This window comes from Micrasema longulum, unplaced genomic scaffold (assembly GCF_059751315.1).
Source record: "Micrasema longulum isolate JH-2025_06_02 unplaced genomic scaffold, ASM5975131v1 h1tg000127l, whole genome shotgun sequence".
NCBI classification, from domain to species: domain Eukaryota; kingdom Metazoa; phylum Arthropoda; class Insecta; order Trichoptera; family Brachycentridae; genus Micrasema; species Micrasema longulum.
The window spans coordinates 1,417,005-1,441,561 of NW_028277333.1; the positions used below are offsets into that span (position 1 = coordinate 1,417,005).

General features: G+C 32.0%; 1 protein-coding gene across 1 annotated transcript; it reads left to right on the forward strand.

Annotated features, from left to right (window-relative positions):
- The first annotated feature begins 508 nt into the window (after positions 1–508).
- On the forward strand, positions 509–24,557 carry LOC148284363 (interleukin enhancer-binding factor 2 homolog). Its single transcript, XM_088240856.1, has 9 exons — positions 509–650; positions 6,674–6,837; positions 11,616–11,744; positions 12,186–12,317; positions 12,997–13,161; positions 15,750–15,842; positions 16,065–16,207; positions 22,425–22,627; positions 24,039–24,557. The coding sequence occupies exons 2-9, from the start codon at positions 6,676–6,678 to the stop codon at positions 24,197–24,199; spliced, it is 1,188 nt and encodes a 395-aa protein (XP_088096982.1). The 5' UTR covers positions 509–650; positions 6,674–6,675; the 3' UTR covers positions 24,200–24,557.

Sequence of the window (24,557 nt, forward strand, 5' to 3'; positions counted from 1 at the left end):
ATACGTATTATTAAGGTTTGGTAAAAGGCCTCAATAAAGTATAATATCAGACATTAAAGGAGATAAAAGATGTTTCTAATGCGAAATTATTGATTTTTTACACGCGGCCAGTATGTTTTTCATCTGTCAGAAAACTGAAATGGCGCGCTTCGGAAAACTTTCGCTTTTATCTGCTTCCTAAATATATGCATTACTGACAATCACTTAAACGTGGGTTATTTTAATTTAATTGTTTTAATAGAATCCAATTCATTAAAAAGGTAATTTAAAATGAAGAGTTATTAATTTATTATTAAAGTGTGTAAAGTGACTTCTAAAATGGCTACCATTTCCGCTTTCAACTCAGTGGAACCAATGAGTGATGTTATAGTATTATCGCTTCGCCAATCAAAACAATTCAACAGGTACACTGTCAACTAGAGCGCTTAGCACCCTGTATGCCCTGTATCCTGTGCAGGCGTTTGTCATTTGTCAGTTTGTTGCTACTCAGCTACTAAGTGGTGGTAGGGGGTTGGTGTCAATCAGTTCGTTGTTTGATTTTCAGTGGATCATTCTTTGTATTTATTGATTTTGCTGCTCTGACATTAAAAAGCTAAATTCACCGGTAGTTTACTAGAAAAGCATCAATATTCAACACCTCTCCAATAATAGTAAGTAAATACAATTTTATTGTAACTGTATTGCATAAAAACAATGTTTTCTACAATTTAAACAACCGCTAATGCAATTTAAAAAAAGATGTAAATATATTTTACCGGTATTTTTACATTTCAATAATAACGCTATCCATACCAAATAGTGAAGCCTGGATATTTTTCGTATCTGATTTGAGTTTTTAATTAATCTTAATGCGGCGAATTGAGTAGTTATTTATTGCAATCGTTCGCATTTATATTTTTTGAGGTTATAACTAAGCTTGTCTGGGAAAAGTACGTACATTATGCAATGCAGTATTTCGACCTACCTTGCGCAAGAGAATGTGCAGTGAAAATTCAAGCCCATAAATCATTATTTTACTGTGTAGTGGTAGGTATGTAAATATAGCACCTGTTTGTGAACCGTTCACAACGGCGAAAAGTTAAAAATTTGTGTTTTCACTTCAAAATAATACATTTTAATATTTTTTCATTAGAATTTTTGTCAATAATCTTCAATAATTGATGCTTCCATATTTTCATGTTCTTCATTTTGTTTTTTTTTTTTACTTACAATTTGTGAAAATTATTTACACAATAATCTAAAACCGAGGATGGTCGAAGTTTGCCTTCAAAATCTCTTATTTTCTTTTTTTATTTGTTTTTTACTTGGCTTTTATAAACATGAGAAAAATACAACTCTAGCAGCTGAATGTACGATGTAGAGTAGATACGTTATGGTAGACATAAAAATATGCAGTTCTTAAATTAAAACCTAGTATCCCAAAAATATGAATGGCCATGAAAGTAGTGTCACACTGGTTTGGTATTAATTTAAGACATCTTTAATTTATGAACAACATCGTGGGATACCCCTGAGAGAAATACGCCTGCACCAGAAATTAAATGAAAACCTTGGAATTTAGTATTACTTTATAAAAATAAATAGTAGGTTAAATCTTAAATTAAATGCACACCACAAAGGTAACTAATATTCTACCCCTCCTATTTTCTTAATCTGGTTGTGGATCGAACTATTTATGTTTAGAAAGTTTATTACAAAAAGTAATAAAAAAGAGCACCTATACGCATTTAGATTCAGAAAAAAATACATCTACAAAAGTCAACAAAAACCACTTGGCTGGTTTTCTGAAGATAGGGCACTTCTGATATTTTTTTTGTACAAAATATAGAAGCGCCTGGGGTGATATTCTGAATCTTCTATATCCCCTGGAGAGTGGTTAATTTGGGAATTTTTATTTTATTTTAATGTGACGACACTTCGCTTCAGATAATGGCCACACTGATGATTAAACATCTAGTGATGTATAAAAGTGTTAAAAAAACGGAAAAAAACTATTACGGTTTGGTCAATTCTACCTAATTAAGTGTTTTGGGTAATGCTTAAGGTCGCAATAAATCATCATGTTTGATTTCATGTGTTTTTATTTATTTATTTAATTTTACAATACGCCCAAGGGGCATTTACAAAAAATATTCAGGTAATTACAAACATAGTGCGTAAAAATTTAAAAGATAAACAATGCTTTTTTGTATACATTTAGAAACAATAAGAAGCATACTGCCATGCAAAATAAAAAGTGAAACTTTACATAGTAAAAAAGAAAAAAAAAAAATGGATATAATAAAAGTAATTGAATTAAAAAGCAAATTGTAAATAACTTGTAAAGAATTCAAACAAAAAAATAAATACATTTTCATATAATTATAAGTATAAAAAAAACAGTATCAACAAATTATTGTTAAAAACAAATAATGAAAATTAGTTAACAGTAAGTATATATGTGAAAATAATATAATATACGGTACACAAAAATATTTGATAAATTAATATCAGAAAGAGATAAGATAATAATAATACACATCAAAAACAGAGAAAGAATTGTATGAAAAAGAAAGATCGGAGGATGCGTCATATATATATCAAATATATGACGCATCCTCCGAAGCTATAGGCAAAAGACAAATTAACATTCATGTCAATGCACGGAACATAAAACCATGGTTCTCCAGTGAGATGAAACAACTGGTAAATGAAAAAAGACAAAGTTATTTAACCTATTACAAAGTTATATAAGCAAACCAACAGTGTGGGCATACAGAAGATATAAAGAATTGGAAATAGAATTAATGCAGACTTTTGTAAAATGAAGAAGGAATTTTGGATAAAATTTACAAAAGACATGAAACACAATCACAGAGAAAAGTCTGGAAAATCAAAAGAAATCTGTCAACGAGTATTCAAAGACTATGTGCTGAAACATGGGAGAAATACTTTGAGGAATTATACAGAGATGATGAGTCCCGCAAAACATTGAACTTAGTTGTGACAGCACCTAAAATTGTCAAAGGAACGGAAATGTCTTGTGCTGCTAAGAAATTCAAAAATATAAAATCTCCCGGAATAGACTATGCAGAGAATATGCAGAAGAGGACCTAATTATTGAAATTGGGAAACTATCCAATAAAATACTGGCACATGGTGAAATTCCAGTAAAATGGTGCACTAGCATCACAATACCGATATTTAAGAAAGGTCAAAAGAATCACCCAAAAAATTACAGTGGAATTTCCTTGCTGAATGCTGGCTCTAAAACTGCTAACAAGTATAATCAAAATGAAATTGGAACAAATAATAGTTACTGTATTTTTCTGACCATAAGATTAGCTTTTTTGCTCAGAAAATAAACCAAAAATTAGGGTGAGTATTATGGTCTGAAATTTTTTTTTTCTTTCTAAAAATCGATAAATAAACTTAGGAGTGTCTTATGGTCCGCAAAATACGGTAATAGGGAGGAGCAGAAAGGTTTCAGAAGAAATAGGTCAACCACGGATGCAATAATCATCATAAGGCAACTAAAGGAGAAATCATTGGAGTTTAATAAACTGTTGTTCATGTGTTTTATACATTTGACTAATGCTTTTGACAAAGTTCTTCTGGAGGTTGTCATTAACATTATAACAGAATACGATATTCCTGCATCAATAATCAAAACCATTTATAAGATTAAAAAAAATGGGAAGACACTAAATAATCAAGGCAAATAGAGACTTAACAAAAGAGATACCCACTGCAACCAGTATCAAACAGGGAGACAGTTTCAGTCCTTTCCTTTTTAACATTATTATGAATAAAATAATAGAGGAGGTAACTTCTTTGGGCCTGGGTTACAAAATAAAAAATAAACGAATAAATATGGGATGTTATGCCGACGATGCTGCAATATTAGCAGAAAACGAAAATGATCTACAGAGAATGCTATATAGGTTTCAACTTGCTCCAAAAATATACAATATGACGATCTTCATCAGTAAACCAAAGTGTTAAACGACATCAAAGGAGCTGCTCAGATGCAAACTGATCATCGATAATATACCCATTGAGCAAGTCATGGGATTCACATACCTCGGTGTAGAGATCTCCAGCAACAGTTACCTATGTAGTAAAGTACGAGCGCAGACTAATAAAGCCACAGCTAAAGCTGGCTTCTTGCAGGACGCTGTATGGAGAAACAAACACATGCTAACTGAAAGTAAGGTCAGGATATGCAAGACATGCATCCGACCCATCATGACCTATGGGATGGAGGTGAGAGCCGCCACCAACAGGACAAAAAGCCTTCTCAGAGTAGCACAAATGAGAACCCTACGCTCCATTACAGGCAGAACTCTTGGAGATCAGATCTGAAATAGAATTATTTATATATTTATTATATATACGGCCTAAGCCAATTACAACAGTTAAATGAAGAAACGCATAAACAAGAAACTGAACAAAAAGAACTTAGAACTATGTAACAAAGACTAACAAGGGCAATTCAATAATGGTATACAATATATTCATAAAAACGAAAGACATATAAGACTTCGGGCTAAACCATGCCAATCCATCTTCATCCCACGCTGTTTTAGTGGCAAAGAGATCTACGAAAAGCCGAAAGAAAATTCCAAGTTGTGTGATGAACTGACTAATCTACACATTCTGAACATTTGGTATGCATTGAGATTTAATCAATAACAGATTTTGACTTCATAGTTGCTATTCTGAACCACTTTCGCGGCACGCAAAAACAGAAAATTTACACACAAAATACACGAGATAATACGGTCTCTAGTGCGTTTGGAATACCAGCCCTGGTGACATAGTTGGGAACATGAAAAGAAATTGATTGCAACAGAGATGGGACATTGATTGCAACAGCATTGAGTATTTTGAAAATGTATACTTATAAGGTCCATCTCAGCTCTACGTTTCTCCAATGAAGACAGATTAAGAGATTGCTCTTTTTCAAAATAGAAATAATTACCCCTTTGCAATCCGAGCAACCATGCCACTTTTCTTAGAAAACGGTGTTGGATAGACTCGATGTGGTCAATATGAGTCCTGTAGAATGGAAACGAAATAGGAGAAGCGTATTCTAGATGGGGTCGAACTAGTGAGCAATAAAGAGTTTTGATGGTATTAATATTTTTGAAGTCTGTTGTCATTCTATTGATAAAACTTGATGAACTTATTGATATAAGTTTTAATTTCAACTTTTAATTTTGACTTTTAACTTTATCTTTTAGTTTTAACTTTTTTAATTTTAATTTCAGCTTTTAAATTTAATTTTTAATTTAAACATTTAATTTTAACTCTTAATTTAAATGTTTAATTTTAACTTTTAATTTCAACTCTTAATTTTTACTTATTCATATGTACACCTGCATCTAATTAATTATTGTTAGTTGTGAATTTTTACTAAGAAATATAAATGTTCATGGAAGCAGAGAGAGAGGGGAGGAAAGTATAGTTGTAGCTATGCAATGTCTTCTCCCTTTTATGTACTTTTTATTTAATATTTTTTTAGAATTTAATTACTTTTCCACTCTCCTCCTGCATTTATAATAAATTCATGTGAAATCTGTAATCGGTCTTACTTTTTTGAATTGTTCTTTTGTACCTTGTATTTATATAAATAATGTATGATTTCCTTAATAAATAAATAAATAAATTAGATTTGTTTACAATATTATCAATGTGTTCACGATAGGAGAGTTTAATATCTAAAGTAATGCCAAGATCCTTTATTGACAAAGCCATTAAAAGGGAAATATTTTTTAGCTTGTAGTGAATTGTATAGGTTTTTTTCGTCACGAGAAAGATATTATTTTATATTTGTCAATGTTAAGTTGAAGACAATTAATGTCACACCATTCATTAAAACAATTAATATCCTGTTGAAAAAGAAGACAATCATTGAGAGATTTGATAAGTTTAAGTATCTTGTTGTCATCAGCAAAAAGCCAGAATTTTGTATTTTGAAAAGCATTGATAATATCATTTATAAAAATATTTCATAATAATGGAGCAAGGTTGAGGTACTCCAGACATAACAGTGATTGGAGAAGACAAGGAATTATTAATTTGAATCAACTGTTTTCTTTCACTTAGGTAAGACCTGAAAAATTATAATAAAGGATCTCTTATATGAATAGCTTGTAATTTAGCCAGAAGAATTGTGTGATTGACTTTATCGAAAGCTTTAGAAAAGTCTGTATAGAGGAGATCAGCCTGAAAATCGTCTTCAAGAGCACAAGTGATAGCACTAGTATAAAAAGGCAGATTGGTTGTAGTGGATTTGGCAGCTCGAAATCCGTTTTGTTGATCAATCAATATATTTTTAAAAACAGGTGTTATTTTTTTGTTATAATAGATTTAAATATTTTTGAAACAATAGATAACATTGATATTGGTCTATAGTTTTCTTCTGTCAGAAAAGTCACTAGACTTAGTGGATCATGCCAAAACGTATCATTATTTTATTTTATTTACTCACGGTGTCATAACAATAAATTATTTTTTTATAAAAATGAATCGTTTTCAAGATTGTTCCGTTCCTAACGTTGCTAGTGGTGAAGCGTGAAAATGAAACATTTGCTGTGATTGAGTTATGCGCTTTGTTCTCATATAAATACTACAACTATTGTTTTAAATGTGGTGGGGTGGCGCACATTTATTATGATTTATATATTAGGTATGGTGCGCGGAGCTCGTGGAGGAGGCATTATGAGAAGAGGAAGGGGGGGAAGTCGCTCATATGCTCCCCGCCCTGTGTTTCGCCCTCCATTTGATCTCACTTTATGCGAAGCTTCATTCCCTAGAGTGCGTCCATTGCCTGATGACACTGAGTTCACTCAGGTAAAAATCCCTTTTTTTAAATGTAGGTAATAACTTCTGACTTATAAAAATGGAGTAAACATCTAGTTCTTGGTGCTTCCCCCTCCTATTTTTATTTATTTTGTAGAACAAATTATCCACCCTAGGATGGATTGCCTAATTAAAAACGAAATTCCTTACCTTGCTATAGATTTGGCTCGTAATTAAGTACACCCATGGACAAAAAAAAATTCGCACTTGTAATAAATTTCTTAATTTAAAATAATAAATATTCTCAATTGCTTGGATTTTTTTAAATATATATTTTTGTATATTTGATGACTAAGTAATGTTTCCAAGTAAAATATAAAAATAAAAGCTTAAAATATATTTATAAATAGGGTTTTTTCCAGGTAGCAGCTCCGTTACCATCGTTCTTGTACCCGACATAATTGATTTATGGCACTGTGTCTTTATTGGCAATCGCAAATAATTACATTTGGTTAATAGATTTGTGTGAAGGGTAAACAGACCGATATTTTAAACAAAAGAATATAAAAATAAAAGTAATTTTTCGGGTTCGATAGTATTTTAATATTTTGTAATATCGCCTTTGCTCTTAATCACTAAAGAAATTCTGTTTGACATCGACAAATATAAATTATTTATAATATCTAATGATATTTCATGTTCCCAAACATGGTTAATGATTTTAATCAATTCCTGGGTATTTTTGGCCCGTTTCTTCGCAATTTTGTGTTTCATTATTGCCCATAAATTTTCTATCGGGTTAAGGTCCGGACTGTTTCCAGGCCAACTCAGTGATGTAACTCCAAAATACTCTTTGAATTCAGTTACCTGTAAAAAAGATATGATATTACAAACCAATTTACAACAATTTAAATTTATAAAATAAAGTTATATACTCACAGATCGAGCTCGATGGCAAGGCGCAGAATCATCTTGGAATAAAGGATTTGAACTAAATTGTGTAATGTCTTCAACTGTAGGAAACAAATGATTTTCCAAAATAATTTTGTATTGTATAGCATTCATAGTGCCTTGGACTATCTGTAGTGGACCCAAACCATGAGCTGTCATGCACCCCCATATCATGACATAGGGTGAATGCTATACTGTTCTGGTAATACATTTAGGGTGAAATCTTTCGCCAAGTTTTCGCCGGACTATCGTCTTGCCATCTGGACCAAACACATTAAATTTAGATTCATCGGAAAAAATGACTTGTTGGCAATCGTCTATTGTCCAACTTTAGTGCATTTTGGCCCAATCTAGACGAGCCTTCTTCATTTTCTCCGTTAAAAGGAGTTTTTTTGCGGGACTTTTTGCTTGGAACCCCTGCTCCAATAATCTTATGGAAACCGTCCTCACCGAGAACGTGGTTTGGCACGTAGACTGGATCTCTCTGTGTATTTCTGCAGCAGTTAGAAAACGATTTTGGTTGATAAGCTTGGCAACCAGCTGATCTTCTCTAGGAGTTGTCTTGCGCTGCCGACCACTTCCCTTTTTTCGCTCCAGAGAGCCGGTTTAACAAATTTTTTAAAAAACTTTCTCACAGAACACTCCGAGAAACTGATTCTACGAGGAATTTCACGATTCGACATATTTTCCTGTGACAGAGTAATAATTTTTGATTTTACCGCGATAGACATTTGACCCGAACTCTCCATATTTTTGTAGCGATGTTTCTTCAGACGTAGTTTTTAAAAGAATGATGAAGCCTTTAAAAATGTAATTACTTTAAATGTGTAGCCAATATATTCCTTAACAACAAACAAAAGCAATTGTTAAATAATAAAATCGTTTCTAAGAAATAGAGTCAGGTAAACTGGGAATTACGGATAGCGGGGTAAGTGCGAACTTTTTTTTGTCCATAGGTGTAAATATGCTTTCTAAGTATGAATTCTTTATTTCAAGAAAAACATTGACTGGACAGAATACAGAGACTTATTATCAAGATACTTACTGTATGCGTTAAGTAGTATTAATATGAGGATAAATTTCTTGAACCTGACCGCATTAGGATATTATATTTTTTTTAATAATTACAATATTTAAAAATAATGAGGAACTTCAGCCCTACGGTAAATTTGACACAAAAATGTTTTCTTACACGCGGTAAAAGTTAGAGCATTCAATTACACAGCAAAGTTTCTTGAAAATTTACTAAAATCACATTTAAAAATATTTTAATACAAATAAAAAAACTTTGAACGACATCACTAGTTCATACGAATCAACCAATGATAAGAGAGTTGTGAAAGATTTCCGGTTTACGGTACATCAACTGACCAATCGGCAGAATCGACCAAGAAGCAGAAGAGAATTTGAGACACTACACACGGAGTAATTTCAGAAATACAAAATTAAAAAAAAATTATAGCGCTGAAAAATTGGCTCAGTTTGATAGTCTATTAACAAATAAAAAATATTTTCAAAATCACTGAACTTCCTCATTTTTAGACATAAAAAATCGGCTTTGATCTAAAATGAATTAAGGTATTCTGCTGTTATACTGACCTATTTGATAATCTTACTTAATCTGGCCCATATTTTTAGTTTATTTGTAAAAGGGATGGATTGGTTTTCCCTTGGTTAAATATTAACGGTTAAAAGTCAAGTAAATTTAAATAAAAAAAACGTTAAACATATACTGATTTTGAATTAATTACTGACCTACTGAAAATGGATTTAACTCCAATACTGATTGGTTGTGATCCTATTACTGATTAGGGGGAGAGTATTAACATATTGATTTATGTTTTTAGTACATTATAATAGAAATTGAAGCAACACATGAAAAAAACAAAATCATTTTTAAAAATGTATGAAGCTGGTGGAATAATATATTTTAAAAGTTTGATAAAATTACATATTGGTGATATAAAATAGCATAAACCTTTTTTTAAGCCTAAAATATTAATATGGGGATCTTGATACAATTTTATTTCAGGTATTGTTGTTTTGGTCATTGTTCTTTTCAATTTAAATAATTTTAAGAAATATATTTTAGAAATTGGAGCGCAGGTTATTGAGCACGTCCATCAATATAAATGTTTACGATGCAGGCTGAATAATAAATGGGATCATTCACAAGAGATCACAGTCAGAATAGAGATGACGCAAGTTTGCTTTTTCAGGATGCGTGACAGTGTGACCTCCTTTGCAGTAGAAACATCAGTTTAGGCCTCCGAATGCGCATTGTACGATGTTACGTCTTCTCAGTACTTTTTTACAGTGTCGAAACTTGGTTGCTCACCCAAGCCACTTCAAAAGAGATCAAAGTCTTTGAAATGTGGTGCTACAGGATGATATTGAAAATCTCTTGGGTGGACAGATAAGGAAGTACCGAAGACTATAAAGAAAAGAAAACTCGAGTACTTTGGGCATGTGATGAGAGTCGAAAAATATAACATTTTACAAGTCTCTACAGGGAAGGGTTGAAGGAAGACGCAGTGCAGGTAGAAGGCGCATCTCTTGGCTAAAGAACTTATGTGACTGGTTCCATTGCAGCACTCAGTCCTTGTTCAGGGAAGCTGCCAACAAAGTAAGAATTGCTACCATGATTTCCAACCTCCATTGGGAAAGGGAAAGATAAAAAGAAGAATATTTTTTTATTTTTCTACTTTTATTTATAACTTTTACCGGAGAATGGGTTTTGTCATGACCGACATTGTCAGAACAGTCACTGGTAAAAATTATGAATAAAAGTGGAAAAACCCAAATAAAGTAATTGTATTATTATTATTAAAATGCTGTTCTACCAGTAAATGTCAGTAGAGAAAGTCTGTTTTTATTCATACTTCTCTTCTTTTTTCAATTAGTTGACATTAACATTTTGTTGATAAAATTATTGCCTGCTCAGTGCGTTTGCCTACCATGCTAGAAGTAAAATATTGCATAGTCCCTGGACTAAAGCGTAAGACTAAACATCCTACCTTCATGACATTGTAACAAAAGTGATCAAGATAAACAACGGTTGGTGCACCAATGCTGTGCCCTATTCGCCATTAAACGTGGAAATAAATATCTGATTAGAACACCTAAAGAAATGTTTTCAAAATCCAGTTCTATGTCATTCATTTGATACCACTTTTTTTTTTACATATCCTGTCGTTTTTTGGTCAATTCACAATTATAATAAAGAAATATCCCAATTTTTTTTTTTTACAATTTTAAATTAATAAGGGTCTATGAAATACTGCTGAGATATTTTTTTATTTTTTTTCTTAATAGGATAAAAAATATTTTTTTATTTATAATTTTGAATTCCCCAAAAACGGTCCATTGCATTAACCACGCCTCAATAGGTCACATTTAAATTTAAATAAAACATTGTCATGATTATCGAGAAGATTGCCTCATGAGAGACGATCAAGACGATCTTAATAGTCTACTGACTATTGTATTGAAAATAAACTGTTTTTGAATATTAATAAATTTATCGGTGTTACATTTACAAGGAAAAGAAAAATTCTTAATTTTGATAACAAACTACACAATAATGTACTAATGAGAAAGCACGAAATTAAAGATCTTGGGATTGTTTTAGACTCAAAACTACCTTTTGAATCGCATATCAATAAAATTACCTCCAAAGCATTGAGCATGTTAGGTTTCATAATTCAAATGAGTAAACACTTTGATAATCCAAAGGCCCTAATTTCATTATATTATACGTTTGTCAAAAATAAAAAAATAGATCAGTATTACGGCCTCCAAGCCTTTCATCTTAATGCTCTAATAGTGACACTATACCCCAGATATCCCAAATACAAGTTGACTGTTTCATTTGTTAGGCACTCATGAAGCGACATTGTGAGCTGACTCCAACTCAAGCAGAACAGGCTGCTGTCATGAACCTGGTCTCCAAGATTGATACCGTCATTGAGAATTTGGCAGTTGTTCCTGGAAACTTTGCTTCATTTGTACGTAACTGTGTTAATGATATATTTAACTATTTATAAAACATGTATTTATTTTAATGATAGCAGTTATGTATTAAGTATACTAAATACTTGTACATTTAGTAAATTGTTACCTCAATGCAAATAGAAAAATACAAAATTTGCTCTCAAGTTGTATAGTTAAAATTCTTATTAAAACAAAATGAACAGAAATTATAATTGTTTTTTTTTTTCAATTTAGTTGTAATATTTTAACAATTTATTACATCCCGGTTTCATGTACATTCAAATAAAACTTAACATTTTCAATTACTGTAAAAAAAATAACGCATTTCAACCAGTACTACCATACAAGAATTTATTTTAAACTTTCAAGCAAGTAATGTGTTTTACGATCAGGAGTATATTTTCTGTAGATGTGTTTAAAATGTCAAGTAACTATTTGTAATTGAAATGTTCTAGCAACTCTTAACCGTCCGTCATGTTGGAGCCTTCAAGCAAGGGACCATGGTGAAAGGAAACAATGTTGCTGATCTTATATTTGTTCTCAAAACACTGCCCACCAAAGAGGCGGTTGAAAGCCTTTCAAGCAGGGTGAGGTTTAATTGTATATATTATATTTTTAATAACATATTGTTTAGTTTCACCATACCCAGAGTTCTGGCATCTTATTTTTTTTCCACCTTGTGGTTAAATGGTCAGCGCATTTGCCTACCAAGCGAGTGGTCTCAGGTTTGATTCCTGAAATGGTTGACATGAAATACTTATTGATAAAGGTGTTTTTACACCAGAATATTTCTTAGTCCCTGGACTGGCACCTGAAGCGTAAGACTGATTACCTTACCTCCATCATCAAATTTAGTGTCCTATGCATCATTAAGTGCGGGAAAGGAATATTGAATGTTTTTTATTTATTAATGAATCTGTATTATGCAAGTATTACAATGCAATGCATTTCAGATTCAATTACAGCATTGAATATTGAATGGCCTTTCACATAAAAATTCTATATTACTAACCACCACAAATTCATTATATATTTTTGTGTAATACATATTATTGTGACTGCAACTAAAATATCAATGTAGTGCTTGTACAATACGTACACTGTTGGGTGCAGATAAGGAAAATGACTATTATGTGAAAATAAATATCACTCTAAATGCCAAAGAGAAACTAGAAAATTCTATTGACAGGAAAAACATTGAATATGTAATAAGTTCAGGTTTTTAAATAAATTAATATATCAAGTACTTTTGTTTATTAATTCTAGGTGGCAAAAGAACTAATGAATCTTCTCAAGAAAGACCCAGCTTGTAATCCATCGAGTTTGACTGTATCCGTCAATAAGAGAGGCTTTTGTATTGGAAACGGAGAGGCTACTGTGAGAATTCTGGTCAGCACAATTAACCAAAATCTACGAAAAATTAAACCGGATGTAAGATCTACCTACATAATGCCTGACAAATATTATCATACTTTTATGATGAATTAATATTTGTATGGTAGCGGTTTTGCAAAGTTTCATAGCGAATATTTTATGTTTGGTACCATCATAATGCCGGTTAATTGGCCTGAACAATAAGACAGCAACTCAAATAAATTCATTTTAGTTTTTGATCCTGTATCCATAGTAGATTTTAGAAGAATTGTTATTATCTGTAAAATATGGTAATTTTCCATTGAAAATTTTATCAATTTTAGTTTGAATTATTTGTATTGAATACCACATGAGGCTTCTGACCAAAAATACTACATAACTGCATTTCACACAATAAATTATACATTTTGTAAATATTAAACTCGTATATAATATTACATACATAATATGGTGTTGTAAATATGCGATATGTGCAAAGACAATATGTGTATCGGAATTTTTAAAAATCCATTGCTTTTGTTCTAAACTCATTAACATTGTAAATGACTTAACCTTGGAAATTCATACCAATACTCTACCAGTATGCACGTTTAAAGGCAGTGAGGCAAGTGAACTATTTGTGCATGTAAAGGTGTTGCTTTCTTCTTCTAATGCATGATCTGTTGCTATAAAAAAGTCAGTCTGGTTCAAGTAACGGTTTTGCCACATTTGAACATTTTCGTACTAAATTAGAGCAAAAGCTTGTGCAAAACGAAATATGCATGTTTACCATATCGATGATTGTCTTGTTAAGACCATGCCGCTAGATATTTTAGCACTAGTATTAAATTAAATATACATGTAATCCCTAATGATAATTTTACTGGGCAGTGCACTGCACATGTATATAAGTACTCACCTTTGTTGAAAACACTGCTGTTTTATAAGGAAATATAAAATTTTACCTGTATTACCGAGTCACTGTCTTGTTATTTGGGGAAATGTTATTTTTTTCATGACTTTCTTTTATTTGTCCTCGTCTTTCATAAACATATGCACACGCTTTTGTTAAATCTATTTTTATTGTTTGGTTATTTATTGTTTTATTTTTTTCACAAATTTTTTTTTACTCTGTATAAAAAAAAATTGTGATAATGACTTTAGTAATAATTTATACATGTGTTATTGCAAACTCAATATTAGCCAATTGCGAAAATTTCATACGTGCCTTAAATTAAATTTAATATTACCTATATATCTGTGGCTTGGATCTAAAAAGGCTAATGTCAGATTTCATATTTTTCTTATCAACATTTTGTAGAGGGTTGATGTCAATCAAAAAAATATATATCGTTAACTATTTTGTATACACATATTTATGTATGTGGTAATGTTTTTTATTAATATTATTTCTTATAAAAGTCAAACAACACAACTTGGCTAAATAATTACTCTCCTTTGATATTACGGTTTTTGACACTGGCCGTTTTAGATCCTAGCCACAGATATTATTATACAATTCCGGTTCATCAATTATTTTGTAAAGTCCTAAAATTTTTTAATAAAAAATCAATTAGTCCTTTAAAAATAGTGTTTTTTATAGTCAATTTTATTAACATATAATTTATTTTTTTCAATAAACCCTAACCCTCTCTGGACCCTTGTCATTTGATAATGCTTTTTATTTATCTGGATATTCAGTATATTCTGTTTAAATAATTATATAAATAAAAAAAACTAAATATTTTTAATAATTACTAAGAAAATAAAAAAGTTCGTTGTTCACTTAGGGGGTTTAATTGATTTTTTCTAGAGATATTTCTACTTACATAATTAATGCGAAATATAGTGAGTGTAGTCGATAAGCACAGTCATTTCAATAAAGTTTTTGTTCTTATTTATATATTGCTACAATACACTTTTAAATCTCATCGAAAACAATTTAGCCCTAATTGAAAGCCTGAAGAGAAAATATAAAAATTAGTGGGTGTAATTTTATTTTTCAATTTCTACTGAAGTATGTGAAAAACTTTATTGAAATATGTACTGCACAATATTGATTCGGTAAATATGTGGGTCAAAATTGTAACTCCCTTATCACATTACAAATGATCGCATATCCTCGTTTAGCAGGCAACTTTTCTTTAACAATATGAAAAAAATATGTATCAGAATAAACTCAGAGCCTATAAATAATTTTGTCTCTAATTTAAATTTGTGAATGAAATTAATTGAATTACAATCCTCAAGATGAAATCATGCATTCAGTTATAAAATGATAACAAGTTATATTCTAATTTTACATCCATCTTTAATAGTAAACATCATAATGAGTAAGTAAATTTATACGGAGGTTGCCTGTGTAAAGATTTAATATTTAAAGTCTTGCTTCAAAAAATTATTTAATTTGTTGTTTTATTAGATTTTCACAAATTTGAGGCTAAAGAAAATATTGGCTACTCAAGCAACTTGATAACAAGTAAAGACCTAGTTCAGACAAATGCAGATTATTATGCCGGAGTTTGAATTGTGATCCACCGATGTCTACCAGCGTCTGCTTTATTTTTGTTATCTCAAATGTATTTATTTCTTATAAATGTTTTTGTTGTGTTTTTCAAAAGACAAACTTATTTTTTTATTTTATATTTTGAATATTCTCTTTTTAGGTCCATATTCCTTATGATATTTTACATGGTCATTCCTTGGCTCTCAGACACGCTTTATGGTTTGAAGAAAACGTTCAGCATTCGTCGATCAAGGTAATAAGGGTAATTTTACTAAACTGTCAAAGTTGTGAGCTTGCAGAATCAAGTTAATACAAAGTTAATTGTCTCACTTTTCATATTTTGTTGGCTAAAAAATAAAATTCTTATACAGAATGTTTCTGTTTGAATGGATTATATTTAAAGGGAAATTAATATATTTTTGAAATGCAGCTGGGTATCTAACTTTTTAAAAGTATATTTTTACTGTTTCGTTAGGTGCTGGTCCGTCTCCTAAAGGACTTATGCGCTCGACATTCTGGGCTCTCTTCCTTGAAGCCATGGCTGTTGGATACTCTTGCTCATCACGCCATTATGAATAACCCATCACTTCAGGCTCTGCCTCTAAATCTGGCCTTCAAGTAGGTTTAAAAAAAATGTGTATAATTTATTTATTGTGAAATTATCTAAGTTATCTACATTTGGAATGTTTCTTACGCCAAACCATTAAACCGTTTTTGTTAGGGTGAGGTATGCGTGTATCTCTCGATGATTCAAAACTGGTCATTGCCATAAACACCATATCATCAGTGACTGCAATACATACTATGTAAACTCAATTTTTTGCAAAAATGTTTTTACTGCACAATTTTGCTATAGGGACTAAGAGACAATTTTTTTAATTACACTGACCAACAATAATTTTGTTACAAAACAAGTCTTATATAATTTTACCTGCTGAATCTGAATATGGTATCAGAATGTATCTATAAGGCACAATTTTTTTTAGTAATTGTATGTTTTACTCCCAAATTAGCATATCTTGCCCCTTATGTTCAACTCTTCAAATTTCTAATTTTTGAAGCCACTTTGAAACAATGCTCCTTTAACTATGCCTTTTTATTCACCCAATAGTGTATTAGATTGGGTAAATTTGATTTTGGGGAATAACCAGATGACTGGGTTTCCGGGTGAGAATTTATGGGGTTTTACGGATTCTCGGGAATAATGCGTTATTCTCTAAACTGTTCATTACTGCCATTTGTGAAGTGCATATCAATTTGCAACACAATTATTTTTATCTTTGTGGAGAAGTGACTTTCAAGCCTCAAAAAAAATAACCTCAATTATTAAATTAGGTTATGAACTGTACTTCGGGTGTAAATTTGGAAAGCAGAATAAAATTTGGTCCCCCGTATTTGCTGTTTACCATGTGTTAAGAGATGTCACCAAGGTATCAGCCATATTGAATCGTCCTGTGGGAGAAAATAGAACAAAAACACGTTTGCAAACTACTATTAGGACCTTAAAAAAAAGCCAGTTTGAAATACAGGCAAAATCGAATAGAATAAAAATATGTTTTGTAAATAAACCATGATGATATGTACCTTCATTTTTCCTCAAAAATCTAATTTCTGAAATTTCTAACCCGTTTTACTATAAAACGTATAGAACCTTTGCCCTTTTTCACAAGAAACATTTGTGACAAGAATCCCGCAGCTTTGTCTCTCGGTTCTAGAACACCCGACTGTAACATATTCTTTATTTGAAGAGACATCGTTGAATGTTTTTGTTTCGAAGGATACTAGTTGATATTTCTTTGGGCTTACCAACGGGGGCTTTAAAAAAAAAGGAGATGCGAAAGCCGCGCATCATTTTCAGAATGACCTTGGGAGAATTAAAGTCCTGCCAATTCTGAATCTTTCCCGCTAACTGCTCGGTCGAAGGATAGTAGTAATAGGTTAGTAATTGCCGACATGAAGTCTACCCTCGTGCCGGATGCCTGTGCTGAAAGGCTTGTCTTTCGGGAGCCCAACGGAAGTTCGATGTCAATTGAAACAACGGAATAATATTTCCCTGCCTGTGACGGTTGTAATACCAATTTAAGAGATAAAAAGGGTTGCCTTAAAAAAGGCCAGTATTAAAAGAAGGGTAAGAATTATGTAACGCCGGCCAGAAGGGAGATGCTAACCCACATAAATATATTCTGGGTAAGAGACGGCACCAGCAAAGGTACCAGCATAACCCGGTACTATAGAAACTCCGCATACCACAACATTAGTTTGGATTCTTTTGGGTACCCCCTCGAGATGGTTTTGTGATATACAGTTGAGAGGAAGGGTTTGCTTAGTGACAACTCCGTATAAGAATAAAATTTGTCTATATAATATAATCGAACTTTAGGAATTGGAGTATTCAATCCTTGGTCTTAAATGAATTCTTAATATTGGGACTTATGATTAAACTACGATTACCCGAAGATGGCTTCTCGAGCACTTAGACAGTGCGGCATCTGCGGATTGGCCGATGAGTGGGCGACGCGAGGTAACGGCATCTGGGCTTTGATAGCGTTTAACTGCGCATGTGACGCGGGTAGCGTGTGAGCGTCGTCATTTGCAAACGCGGTGTGACTCGGGGTAGCAGCGTCAAAGTTGCGGGTAGCGCGTGGGCGGTGTCGGTACATTGAAATAATGTGGACGCGAGGCATGAGGCTGCGTCACCACGATTGGCATGGATAAAGAGGCATTCTAGGGCGGCGGATAGCAGTGAGGTTCCTATCAGAGTTGTATTGGAGCGTGAAACATCAGCTTACTTTAGAAGATCTGCATCTGGTTCCACATTATTATTGCGGATGTTTAACAGATGCGTAACTCTTTAACTGCATACGTAGCTTTTAGTTGATATTTTTGTGAATATTGTTATAATTTTTAATTTGTTGAAACAGAGAGGGAAAACATTTTTGAGGAGGGAATATGGAAGTCTAGGCACACAAGCCTTATGACCCGTCATTTGCTGGTTTAAGTGGCCTCTTTACACACTTTGCAGTAGCGTGCCTAGGGTTAACCAGTAAGGCAAGCCCATTATTTTTCACTTTTGTGAATACATGATGTACCTATAATTTCTTCACTTCTTACCATTCCCAGTTCAGTAAGCAGTAAGCACCCAGAAGGCATAATAAAGATAAACATTGTATTGTAATAAGTGTGAAAATATGCATAAACGTAACTTTTGTAAGGGATAGCCATCACCTTTAAATAAAGAAAATGTTCACTATAATAAAATATGTTTATATGAAAGTTGTTCTTCAGATATCAACCATCACCAATAAGTACCATCACCATATTATGGCATGCATAGATTGCATAGTGTTTAATAATCATCATCGGAACTCATAAATACATACGTATAAATATAACAAGAAAGATTGATAAAGTGCATATTTGCAAAATATTATACGTAATATTACATATACATATAATACAACAAGAATGATTGATAAAGTGTATACATCAGTTTGATAGATTGTAGATAGGAAAACAAACAATTAATAATAACCCAAAAAAAACATATTGGTCCAAACATTATTATGAACTATGAATAAAGCTTTAATATTATTAAATAGGTACCCGTACCTAATATATTATATTTAAAATTAGACGAAAATAGCTGCGCAACGTGCTAAAATATTTTTATTTGTATTCTAAAGCGAACCGCCTATTATTTTTCAAAAACGATTTTATAACATCCTCATAAAAAGTCACTGAACGTTTGAGATCTGCTAAAGGTTTTTTTTTTCTATGGCTATCATAGAGAGTTCGGAAAGGCGATTTTGTCCTTGTGTATTTCTTAAGTACGTGTGTTTTCGTTTTAAAGCTGAGAATGCGCGTTCTGCTGAAGCACTTGTAGCTGGTATAGTGACCACCAAATGAGCTAACCTTAGCAACTCTGAAAATGCATCTTCGAGACTATTTTCGTTAATAAAATCTACAAGCTGAAAAACATTAAAATCCTTTAATTCTGAAGAAGAGTACAGACATATTACTTGATTTTTCAATGATTGTTTATCAAAATGATTACCGTAGTGTAATTCTAAAGATTCAAATTCAGTATTTGGAAAATTCAGTTTATATCTGTCGTAAAGTTTGTTGTTTAGCAATTAAAAAAAATGGAGTTTAAATAATGCAGAATATCTATCATTAATTTCGGAAGATATGTTATTAATAATTTGGATGAAAATTCTTTTGTATTCTGTACGAGCACACGATACATTTCGTCTTAAGCGAGGGGCAGAATTATTTTGCGATGCAACGACATATATTTTATCAAATTGGGATTGAAAATCAGTACTCAACCATTTATGAAATTCCTTTATCTTATTGCTGCAGTAACCCACGTCGACTTGCAATTTTTGTATGATATTATACAAGCTATCGGTTTTTTCAAATATTACGTGAAATACTTCCAAGAAAAAATTAAAATTAAAACATTTAAAAGAATTATAAAAAGATTCCACGGACAAATTTGTATCACCTTCCCATTGCTGAGGATTGTCAGCCATTTCAGTAAATAAGTCAATAAGATTTTTTTTTTTGTTCAAATATAATATTTACAGTACGCGATGAGTATGCCCAACGAGTTGCAGAAATGTGTGGTATTTTTTTGCTGCAAAATTTATCGTAATAAGCGGATCTTTTTGTACTGTTGCTAAAAAAATGAACCAAAGCCTGAAGGGCAGAAAAAAATGAACTGACTTCGCCAATAATTCTGCTACAAGACTTGGATAAAACTAAATTTAATATATGGGCATTACACCAAATATAAATAGCCTGAGGACAAAACTCTTTAATTTTTTGTTGCACTCCGTTTCTTACCCCAGACATGACGTTTGCGCCATTGTAGCTTTGCGCAACTAATTTATTTTTGCAGTCATAAATATTTATGTAATGCATAATAATCTCAGCAAGTACATCTGCGGTTCGGTTTCGGACATGTCAATAAATCCTAAAAATCGATCATGTATATCATTTCCAGAGAAATATCTGAATATCATACATAATTGTTCTTTATTATTAATATCTGGCGTTTCATCTATAATTACTGAAACAAAAGTAGACATTTTTATTTCCGATTCTATTCGATTTTTCATTACTTCCGATACGCTGCAAATAATATCATATGCTCGGCTCGTGTCGGCTAGATGCTTCTAATCTATGATTCAAACGCTGACGAACGCGCGATAATTTGAAAACGACGATGCATTAATAACGTATTTTTAATTATTTGATTCAGATTTGGTAATTTTTCTTTGGAGTTGTTAGGCAAGCCGGGCTTATGGGCTTCTATGGAAATACCGCCACTGACACTATGTAACATTGACAGATCATAAGCCCTGTAAATGCCTAGACCTCCATATTTCCTTCTCAAAAATGTTTTCTCTCTGTTGCAACAAATTTAGATCTAAATAACTCCCTAGAGAGGAAATCCAGCTAGTCTGCAAACTTTATTGTTATTATTGTTTAACCCATTGCACCACTAATAAAGATGACATAATTTGTTCATACAACACACTATTTAATTTTGACACATTTTTTTTATTACAATAACATTAAGACATACGATTACACACAAAATAAAAATGGTAAAACATTAAAGAATTTTTTTTTTTGTTCGTAAGCTAGATTATTATGGCTCATCCCCGGGTATTTTTGGAAGAGTGTGATAAGCTTTAAAGCATTCTGGCATGTGGAGAGCCACCAAACATTTCTCACATTCCCATCAAGATTAGCTCTTCTTTTTCTTCAAGGAACACATTTTGCATAAACTTGATGGGTTTTTTTTGACTGGATTTGGTGGAATTTGCCTAGGAAAGTGTCCCCATTGCAATGCTTGTAGTCGCAAAGAGCATACTGCTCCTTAAACTCTCCCACGGCACTTGTATGATGGCAGAGTAATGTGCTCAAAAATTCTCTTAGCTACATCAATCGTACAGTCACTGTATGAAAGTCTTTTTACATTGGAGATATTTTTATGCAACGCATATGTGTTGAATAATGCCATGTCTGCTAAGTAAAAAAATATCTTCTTGTAACCCTCGGAGTATTTCCGCATAATGGAAAGGAAGTTAAGCATCGGTCATTTCTATCAACTCCACCCATGCCACGTTTATAGTCAATGACAACCTTGGGTTTTTGCAAAGCATTGCCAGTCTGTCGGTCAGTCTTTCTAGTGTCTGTCATTTCTTCACTTGGGTGAATTGTTGATAACAGATGAATAGGCTTTTTGTCTATCCATCGTATTGCATAAATAATTTGATGTTTTGAGAAACAGTTAAAAAAAATTAAGAACAATTTGCAAAAAAAAATTAACAAGCAAAGATAATTATATTTATTCTTTTATAAACAGAATACAACAAGGGCAAGTTGTAATGTAAAAATAGTATTTTAGCTATATTTTAATTTTTAATAATATAATAAGTTTTTCCTGCAAAATAGGAATAAGCATGCAAAAAGAAAATATCAAAATTTAAACATTATATTAAATTTTCGGAATTGAATTGTCAATCTGTCAGTTTTATTACATAGCCCTAATATTTGTGTGAAATAATAATTATTTTAGTGACTTATTACAAGAAATTGCCTACATGAAAAGGGCCAAAGGCACAAATGGATATTAATATATTAATGTCTGTCAGTTTCTTCTTATTTTTAATGCCCATGTATTTTTTTGTCAAAAATAAAATTATTTTTAAAAGCTGAAAAGGCGGCTAGCTACCTTTTAAATTCATCAACCTCCATTCAAATTCATAAGATCAGACACTGGTAAATACTTGCTAGCACAGATTTGAATGTATGTTTACAGGCGTGTCCTCCAACTGCTGAGTTCAGGTCTGTACCTGCCAGACTCGATTGGAGAAGCGCAGCAGCGTCCTCCGCGCGGGACTTCCGGCTCCTGCCTGACTCCCGATCAGATGGACCAAGTAACCATGACTGCACAAACTCTGCTCCGAATTTTGTCGCGCGGGGGCTATGAATATGTTCTTGGCCTTCTAGATTTTAATCAAGGTAAGACTAGGAGATGAAAGTGTAGCATGAATATTCATGCGTTATCAGTGCCTTGATTCCTAGTGGGCATATAAAGATTGATGAATTGTTGAACATGTTTGAAATCAAAGTTGAGTCTTTATTCATTATAGAGTAATGCAATTGGAGCACCAATGCAGTGCCCTATGTACCACTGGTTGTGAATAGGGAAATAATGAAAATAAATATTTGCGTTTTCAATTTCGGGGGCCGTTTTGAACAATTTGTGAATAACTTGATTAGAAAAGGGGAATCGAGTTGTGGTTGAGCGAGGTTTGAACCTCGGTCTCTGTCTAGTCTGCAACACTAGCACAAGACCACAACCAATAGGTTCAAATTCATTGTTGGATTCAATAATGTAAACATGAACTAGCAAAACACCTTAACAGAACTTCCTTAGTGGGTACATTGACACCAGAAAAATATGATTTGAAAATTTTCATTTAAAAAATACAGTAAAAATCTCGTTTTTACGTTCCTCGGTTTTATGTTTTCCCGCTTTTTATACCAAAATGTTTAGGACCCATTTTGCTTCATACATTCTCATACAAATATTTCCCTCAATTCACGTTTTTTACTTTTTTCATCACCACGGTTTTACGTTTAAAATGTTTCGGAATTCATTTGATGTGTCAAAAAAGCCAAAATTATGTCGTAATAATGATGCCGCGGCCAGCGCGCCACCGCTTGTGCCACACGAATGAAGAATAAAAACAAGTAAACTAATAAAGGATAAATTATTGTCTTAACCTAAATTAAAAGCAGGTGCAGTGTAATTGACCTTTTTGTTTAAGTGTTTAAGATATAGTTTTAATTTGAACAAAAACGTCATATTGACTTGTACAAATCATGATACGCAGTTGACAAACGTTTAGAAAGTTCTAATATCATTAAACTGCAATGTTTACAACAATACAATATAAATATTTATAATTATGAAAATAGGGTTTAAAAACTCAGAGTAATAATGCGCCTAATTATTGTTGTCATAATAAAAATAATAAAAGTGGAAACAATTTTTCGCGATCTACATGACAGTTGTTTTTGGTGATACCATAGAAAAAAAAGTGATGTAAGTGATAAAAAAAACAGATATAAATAAAACATTACTGTATGTTATTTTATGCAAATTCAAAATTCTATTTTCGTTTTTTTTTTTACACAAAATAATTTTAGCATCTTGTTTTTAAATCAAATAAAAAAAACTGTTTTTTTTGGGTTTTACTGTATGCAATTTCCTAAAAAATAAAACCATACCTCGGAACTATAAAATTGAACTCAGACTTTTATAAAATTATTGTATTCGGATGTGACTTTTAATTTCAAAGCACAAAATGTCCAAATCAAAAAAAACTTTTAGCACTTAGTTAATAAATGTGCCCTTTGGTTTCAGAAAAAGATATTGCATGTGAAATCACTATATGGGATGGAGTGGTAGTATCTCCACTGGTTCCAGCCTTGGAGTCTCAAGAAATAAGTGTCGACGAAGACAATTTCCAGAGTACACCGATGGATTGCGATCTCGACGATTCCAACCCTGGAACTTCTTCTTAAATACCTACTCATAATACCTAACATTATTTGTGTTATATGGCTGTGTATAATAAATTGCAAAGTCAATATAAATGTCATGTGATTCCTTATCTATAAAATGTTTTATGTAGTATTTTTGTTTTAAAATGAGAAAATTCATCATTGAGAACTGATTTCTTAAGAAAAAAATACACCACTTGCTTAAAATATTAAGTTGCTAAAGTTTTACAACTTTTCAGGATTTAGTAGTTCATGATTTGATTTTGTAACACAAATATGTAATATTGATGTTTACATTATATAAAATATATTGTGTGTTTATGTCATATCCTCCTTTTGTAAAATTAATCTCAGTTTTCAATTTGATATTTGACATGAT